The 8908-nt window shown below is 42.1% G+C and overlaps 1 protein-coding gene across 1 annotated transcript; it reads right to left on the reverse strand.

The window, feature by feature from the left end:
* Window positions 1–1604: 1604 nt before the first annotated feature.
* On the reverse strand, window positions 1605–8267 carry atp1b1b (ATPase Na+/K+ transporting subunit beta 1b; the record flags this gene model as incomplete). The annotated part of the gene is made up of 6 exons (XM_080526422.1): window positions 1605–1865; window positions 2451–2534; window positions 2815–2999; window positions 3729–3884; window positions 5714–5842; window positions 8177–8267. The coding sequence occupies 6 exons, from the start codon at window positions 8265–8267 to the stop codon at window positions 1605–1607; spliced, it is 906 nt and encodes a 301-aa protein (XP_080382548.1).
* Between the last annotated feature and the right edge of the window lie 641 nt (window positions 8268–8908).

The following is an 8908-nucleotide window of genomic DNA, read 5'->3' on the forward strand; positions in this document are numbered from 1 at the left end:
AGGGTTAAAGCAGTATGGTAGTGACTGAGTGGGTCTCCCCTTTTACCTCTTCAATTCTGTCAGATAATTGCAGATGAAGAAGAGAACCCTGCCAGTATAATGGAGCATTGGTGTGGTGTCTCTGTATCAAGTTAAAAAAATAAGGACAGCTGTTCCACTGTGCTAGCTGAGCTCATTACACTCTACATCCTCGCTTATCGACAGAAAAACAATTAAAGACCCATGTCTTCAGTTTGACAGTGTTCTTTTGAGGTGACTAGTTTCTTAGAGATCAGAATAATCAGTAAAGCTTAAGAATGTTGTTCAGTGTTCAAAAGCTCTAAAAAGCTGCAGTTTGGGCGAAACTGGAATAAAAGAAATAAGAGAGCGAGGGCTTGTTTTTTTCCTCATTTTATTTCAGTTTGTTTCTTACTCAGATTAAATAAATGACAAGAGCAGATGAACTCCTGATAACTAGACTTGATGTTCGATGTTGACTTTAGCACTTAACACAGATGAGAGATCCTAAAAACACGGGGTACTGCATTGCTTCTGATAAGATACTCCTCAACTTGGACCAGTGACTTTGGTATTGTATTTATACATTACACTTTTCTGCAGAGAACAAAAATGTACAACTGCATAAATATAAAACTCATCCACCGTGTTAAATAGCTAAAACATTCTTCAGAAAGTTACACCGCATATGCGTATGCATATGTCTCCCACAAAAACAATATTTTTAAAAGGAGAGTTAGCACCATTACCCTAAAAAGGTTAAAGTGTCTAACAGACTGGACACAAGCCTACATTAAAAGTGAATCAACGAAAAAAGGAAAGTAAAGCCTGAAACAAAGTCTAATAAAACCTTCACCCCACATTTAAGTGATCTTAAAGAAAACATTTGATAGTTGTGTAAAAATATTTCCCACAATTAGACATCAAAGACAAAAAAAGAAGGAAAAAAAGAGAGTTCCCTGGAGTGCAGCCTTGTTCACATATGGACCAGAAGAGTTCAGAGCGTACCGTGTCAATTATTTTTCAACTATTATGTATACATTTATATATATATATTACACATACATACACGCACACACGCGCACACACACACACGCATCTTGGACTGCTAAAGCTTGCTCGCATAAGAAAACAGGTTAGAACATGGCTTGGAAAGGACCAATGTATATGCGCCTAATGCACTGTACACTCCAAAAATATATTTAGAAACCACACAAGGCAGCAACACGGAAGGGGACAAAAACACTGCTCGCTACACATCAGTAGTGGAATTAGAATTTACAGTCATAAATGAACAATGTCCCATGGCTCAAGGAATATTCTCATTTACAGTCAAATAAATACTTGTTTATGCTATCGCTACTCCTCCTGTAATTTACATTCTAACGCTAGACAGAAGCAGAGAAGCTAGTGTTAAGCAGACAGATTAAGTGTAGGTCCCGTATGCTATGAGTTTTGTTCAAGACTAGTTGTGATTCAGCGTAACTTATTTTTTTCCATTACCTCCCCTCTTCCCTCCTAAATTACTTTTGTTACCTTTTGAAATGTTGGTAGGTAGGTGGAGGGGGGAGTGGGAGTCAGAGAAATTGCTATGGTCCTGAGTGAGGTCATAAACTGGACACAGTGAGTTTGATGTCAAAACGTCCTTGGTAACGGTCCTTCTCACTGTAGTCAATGTTGTCACCGTAGATTCTGCACTCAATGCGCAGTTCTGTGTTCATGGTGAGGTTGACAAACTGGATGGCCACCAGGGGCTGCAGGTACTGGGGGTGCAGTAGCTTGCCATAGTAGGGGTAATACTGCAGGGGGAAGCCAGCACCAATACCATAGTACTTCACTTCACCGATCTTGTCAACATCCTCCTCTCTCTGCAAGGACAGAAGACAACCTTAAAGCAGCAATCCTCAATCTCGGTTTCTGCCTAATGTGACTCCACATTCTGTGGATTATAACAACAGAATACAAATAACCCACCCCTCATTTTACATTTTAAAATAATTATTATGAGTCACTGTGGGACATAGTGTTCTGCTTAAGTAATGGGACAGTGGCTCTATACTCCATAAGTTTGGATTTTAAATGGAACAATTACTATGATGTTAAAGTATAGTTTCTCAGCTTTCATTTGATTGTCCCATTACTTTTGGTGCCCTGAATAGTCGGGCTAAGTATAAATGTACACAAATACCAGTACTCAAACAAAAGCTGAGAATCTCTACTTTAACACCATAGTAATTGTTTGATTTTGAATATCACACTTTTGGAGAAGAGCCAAAAGAAGGGGGAAAAAAAGCTTCACTGTCCCATTACTTTCGCAGGGCACTGAAGAAGAGATTTGGGAGAGCTGCTTTAACTTTCAACCAGAAATACAAAAAGGCATACAGTAACATGTTACATTGACTGAATTGAATGAGGGGTATCTCAACAGGAGTGGTCTTTCTGTTCTAGCATACCTTGGCGCTGCAGTACATGGGGATGACGTTGGCTTGCACCTTAGTATGGGCCAACTCAGGGATGGAGTCATTGGAGGTGGGGGGCTGATGGAAGAAGGATTACAGTGAGTGAGGACAGTAAAATAGAGCTGGTGTACTCGTACTTCGGGAGTATCATGTTGTAACTTTTAGAATCCATGAAGCTAGACCACACTGGTCTTGGTGTCAACTAGGTCAGGTTGCTACTACAGTAGGCAAAGGTACTACCATACACAACATATACATACAGACAACATTACCAAACTAAAATGTAAATAAATAATGTCATATTTGTTGCGTCACACCAGTTTGCATGGCAGCGAAGCCTCAAGGGCAGGATACCCACCTGTGGCCTGAAATTGACGATCCTGTTGAGCTTAACAATCACGCAGGGTTTGCCCTCCTTGAAGCCGAACTCCCGGTCCTCGATGCCGGAGCACGGCCCGAGCAATGACCTGGAGAAGCGGCAGGCCTTCCTAATGCCCACATCACTCTCCAGGTCTCCCCTGTTCTTATAGTCCTCAGGCATATCTAAGAGAGGCAGAAGGAGGGGGAGACATGAGGGCAGGTAGCCCCACAGTGGTTGGTTCAACTGATCAGCTTGATATTTTCTTTTATTATTGATCCAACTTTTTGAAGTGAAAGGCATTTGAGTAGTTGTTCTGACGATCATCAGCATACTGTAGATGCCTACATTGCCTAGACAGAGGACCTAAGTGTCATTATTACATTTACATTTTAACCATTTAGCAGACGCTTTTATCCAAAGCGACTTACAATTGGAGATTCCAGGGACAGTCTCCCTGGAGTAACTTAGGGTTAAGTGCCTTACTCAAGGGCACACTAGTGGTGGCGTTACCAGGTGGGATTTGAACTCATGATCACCAGTCTACCTCACTATCCACTAGGCCACCACTACCCCATTATTAATGTGGACCACCTCAAACCCACACGGTCCTTTTAGATGTTGCAAATGGTATATTGATGGGATATGTCCTAAACTCAGGACCTCAAGTAAGCAATGACCCCTGTTCCTTGACCTGAGATTGAATTAGATGTTAGAATTACAGCCAATCGCATCCAGACCCTGAACCAATGAACAATATTATTGTGTATTGTGTTCTTTTCTAAAGTAATATTGTGAATAAGAAATGTGGGATATCACCCAACCCCACTGTTGACTGTATATAGATATGGGATGGGGATGGGGAGGTAGAGGTCCAAATGGAGCTAGGCTCAGGAGGGGTTCCCAGCACATACCTCCACAGTCCTCATACTTCATCTGGTCCCTCTGGAGGTCATCGTTGTATTTGGCCATGAACTCTTTCATGACCTTAGTGTAAGGAATGTAGGTCTCCAGATCATTCAGGTTGTAGGACAGTTCACTTTTTACAGCACGCGGGAAGTGTGATAGGCCTGCGAGGAAGACCGCCACAAATGTCAGTTTCAGTGAATTGTGTGTTAATGAAGGAGTTTAATTAATTCAGCATATCAGTTCTGCACACAGTCCATCTCAGACACACACACACACACACACACACACGCACACACGTAAAGGACGTTATAGTGAGGCCCCACAATTGTTCTTTGCAGCAAATTGTAAAATTGCCCCATCTCGACAAAAAAAAAACTTGTCTTAAAGGACGAGATATAAGACATGGCCCATCCACCCTCTCCTGCTAGCTCGTTTACCTCCATCCCCAAACCAACCCACCAAACCCAGACGTGCGTCTCACGCGGGCTGCTCTAACCCGTTAACATGGGTGCCGAAATGAAACGCACACATGCTTCTGGGGTTGCCACTTGTGTAAACCAGGCCTAAGAGCTCTCTGTTTTCTTGGACACAGCCTAGTGGGGTGAACAGTTATCTTGCTCCCTCTCATCTCCGTTTGTGAGACTCCCATAGCTCAAATGCTCTCTCTAACAATGGAAACTTTGATGGGGGGTAGGGCTGGGCATGCACACCGTGACCATGTTGACTAGTACCCAGGCCCCCCCTGTGGGAAGTCTTCCAACACAGTTCCCTTTACCTTTCCTTACTCTTGTCTTCCTGAGGAGATCTTTGTTGGCTGGTCAGCCAAAAGAGACATCGGCACAGTTCGGGATCAATTCAGTTCTAAACTACATCCAGCTTACAAGAACATTTGTATACATACTGCAATAAACAACAACTCAACAATGAGTTGGAAAAATGCACTGAAATTACTCTGGATTGAGTTAAGATGTGTGAAAAAGGATTGGCAACGAACAGAAAAATGTTCTGTTGACAATAAGCTGATGAGATCAGACTTTGCTGGAAGAAAATGACTACTAGAGTTGTCAGTGCTCTGCACAATGACATTCTGGGAATCACACAATTGGTTACTCTGGCGAGGGTGCATTCCTTAATTACCTTACATTAACATTCATGAAAATGTTCATCAGCATCTTTTTTGTCCGTCCTCTGTTTCAGGCCTATAGTACACCCTTGTCATCAGAACACTAACAATACAATAACAAAACTGACAGAATGCCTAAGAAAAGTTAAGCTTTGTGGGGAGTGCTGCTATGCTCTCATGAAACCTAAAATAATGAGGAAAGGTTTGGTTTTCCTGTGATTTCCCATACTCTAAACAGAAGGAGAGATCTTTACTAGCTCAAACTGGCTGCTTCACACATTCACATGGAGAAACAACTAAATGCCTAATACTACATAATGGTTCAATTCACTGCATCACAGATCATTTTTAATGAAGTCTGGCCAATTCTGCAAAATGTGTAAAAATCCTACCTCTGATATTTGTTATTGGATGAAAGCAGAGGCAAGGCTGGCTAGACGATCCAGAGCCATAGATAGCAAACCAATGACAAAATAGTTTCACCTGCTGCCAGCCTGAATTACATCACATCTGTTTGAAAGGAGCCTCTGTGTGACTGACCTCAAATGGTCACTCCATGCCGAATAAAGTATCTGACTGTGTGAAATTCAACCTCTCCTCCCCTCCCCTCCCCTCCTCACAGACATACAAACGTGGATGTATACACTTGTTGTCAAGTGTAGTAGTATGTAGTGGTAAAAAAGGGTTGGTATCGCTGGATGCCGGTAGAGATTATAAGCATTGAGTCACAGAAATTATGACAACAGCGCTAGTGTAGAAAAACAGGTAGTTAAACGCTATTCACCTCATAGAAAGTTGAGTAAACCGCCCACTGGTGCACAGTGTGCATACAATTTCCTATCACAGCCAGCAGTCAGTGTTCCTTACCTGGGGGTGAAACTCTGTCTTGCCAAGTGGGTTTGTAGTTGCTGAGGGTGAGAAGCAAGGCTTGGATGGTACCGATGAATACTCCAGCCAGGAAGCCATAGAAGACCAAGTAGAACCCTAGAATTTTAACTGTACAGAAAGAACAAAGGGGGAAAGTTTCATTATCATTTAAGAGAGAGATTAGAGAGTAGGGAGAGGAGAGAGAGAGAGAACAAACTCGTCTGTGTCCTTAAAACTAATACCCCCACTGAAACTACAGATTAACCGAGAAAAAAGTTAAATAGAGAATACAATTTCTTTCCATTCTTAGACCATTAGCCATGTGATATTATCCAAGTATACTTGGAAAGATCCGGTGGTTAACAATACTGTTGAAAGTTCCAATATACCTTCAATTGTGTAAGACCAATACCACAAAAACGTCTTGTATTTCACAATTCTAGCGAATGTGAACATATCCCAGCTTGAAGCACTGCAGCTAAAATGTCCTCAAGTCAACCGATGTCAAACCTGCCAGCCACTACAGTTTGCTAAGATTCATATGTGTAAATACCCCTCCACTAACCCTAGGATTACAGTCTGAGGCACTGGGGACTTGCTTACCCTTTAATTTCTAGTTGCAGTGTTATACATTTGAACTTCACTGACTTAATCCATCAATGTGCCAGTCTATCGTCAAACCTCAATAACTCCATCACCTGCCCGCAACACTATCAGATGAATTACACATACATTGGCAGTCTCTAATAATCAAGCTGACCAAATTACTTCTCAAGACTCCTTGACATAGTCTGGTCTGGCAACTAGCCATAGACTCAGAGATCACTTACAGGCAAAATGCATGCAGACAGAGGACCCTGTGTCTACTATAGAGGGAGGTTACAACAAAGCTACCATTCAAATTCAAATCAACTAACAGTGGTAGTTATTATCTTTAGACTCTATTGAACCAAAACCAGCCAATCACATACATCTGCAGATGATCACTGAAGAGTGGCAGAATTCATTCAAATGACCATTGAGTCCTCGAAACAGCAAAAAAAACTCAAAAGTATCAATATGTCTTGCTCTGATGATGAGGTAGGCAAGCCTAATGCTGAAATGTTCAGTACACAAGATGCATACATTCTGCATCACTCTAGTACATGTAAAGGCCTAGTGGTGCAGAAGGCAATGTCAAAGGGTCACATCTCATGCAGACATAATCTACCTAGTTTCTTTGGACTACTACTGCTACTGTATGAAGGTCCTATCTGCTTGAAGCCACAAAATAAGGACTTAGTAGACCCAAGTAACTAAACCAAGGTATTTCTGATGATTATTTTCTCATCACAAACCTGCCTGGTAAACAGGCACATATTCACATACCATATCCATCACCCATGCTTGATGTTTCACAGCAATTGCGCATGACAATAGTTTTGAAATGCATCAGGGAACTCAGACAGACCTATAGCCATGCCACTATTGAACCCGTTTGCAGTGTTGCAAATAGGTTGTTGGCCTTCAGTAGCCTTAAGCATTAGGTGTATGGATAAAACGAACCAACTTCTAGCAGAATCAAAACGAGGTGTCTTTAACTAAAGATGTAACATCTTTGAGCTCTGCCTTATCGTTCTCAAACACACACAATCTAAATTGTGTGACATTGAGAAGAGAGAAAGGACATGACCGCTGACGCTGGTGGAAATACTAAGGAAGGCAACACTGGTTAATCAATCTCCATTGTTAGTTGCACTGACATCGGATCCCCTTTAAGTAGAAACATTAGATGGGCAGCGTCTTCTCCTAATTCCAAGTATATTGGCCGTATCACCTTGACTCACCTTGGACTATGATGCATTTTTAACCCTTTGTTTGTGTCACTTAACAACGGGAATGGCATCTACACGTTTCAACATCAGTAGTAGGCATTTCCATCCTCTATAATAAACCATGGAATTCCGGTGGGGAACTCTCGCCTCCCTCCAGCCATTCACGTCTGCGATGTCATCAACTACTCGAGCCTAAACGCACACCTCAAACTGCACAATTTACGATCAGAATCTTTGTGCATTACAGCGATCGACTAATTTCTATTCCTAAATAGAGTGCTTCCATGACCTCTATAGATTTGTGGCATCATTGTAAGAATGTTGGTGAGTTGAAAGCGCACCGCCGCTTGAAAGAAAATGGGAACAAAAATACTGTGTCCAGGTGAGAGAATAAATTGCTCACCGTTCACAATATTACGCACAGCACTAATGAACAGCAAGTGGCGATGAGCAATGTCACAGACCCGAGGACACCGTGCCAATGTACCACACAATGCTGCAAAGTCAAATCAAACAGGTGCTGGTGCATCACGATTATGAAGGCACGAAGCGTAGACTATCAAGCCGTTGCTCGCACCGTTATCATCATTTCAACACCAAATCCCATGGCACATTAGTGGGCATACATTTCAGCTCATAGTCTACTTACACCAACTTCCACCGGTACGTCCAAGAAATTCCCCCGTATCCGAATTATATACAAACTTCTTCCATCCACCGTCGTCTTTATTATGGGACATTTTAACCTTATTTTATTTCCCTTTAGTGTGATCTGTGTCTCTCTGTCTCTCTGTCTCTGTCTCTCTCTCTCTCTCTCTGTCTCTCTCTGTTCAGTCTCAGTTCTTACTACACTTGACGCGTCCTACCACCCGGCTCTTTAAACCACTACGTTGTACCCGGCTCGGTTGTGCGAATTCCACACCATTATATCCCCGTTGGCTCCCGACTCCGCCCGAAAACTAAGAAAGTTACCTAGCAGGGGGACGGGCCAATTCTGGCAAATCACGAATACGTTTTCATCTGCCCACTGTTATCATTTGTGGAGAGGAGAGAGCTTTTGCTCCACCCAATTGTGCATAGATGCGAAGGCAGGGGCTTCAGCAAGGGAGCGTACTCCTCACTTGAATGAAGCTTCATAGATTGCTGTTTAGAGGCGTCGATTAAGTCTTTTCACAGTACCAATTTATACCATGCCTTGCAGTCTTTAAATTACTAAGTTAATATTTCTCCACGGTCTATTTTTATTTATGTATTTATTTATTTTAAATCTGGAAAGTGCCATTTGAGCAACCTTGAAATTATGTCCAACTGCAGTTGCAGAAGTCATATCAGCAACACAGGCATCTCCATATTCTATCTGATACGTCTCAATGAGATTGGG

The sequence above is a fragment of the Nansenia antarctica genome (assembly GCF_963989245.1).
Source record: "Nansenia antarctica genome assembly, chromosome: 3".
In the NCBI taxonomy this organism is placed as follows: Eukaryota; Metazoa; Chordata; class Actinopteri; order Argentiniformes; family Microstomatidae; genus Nansenia; species Nansenia antarctica.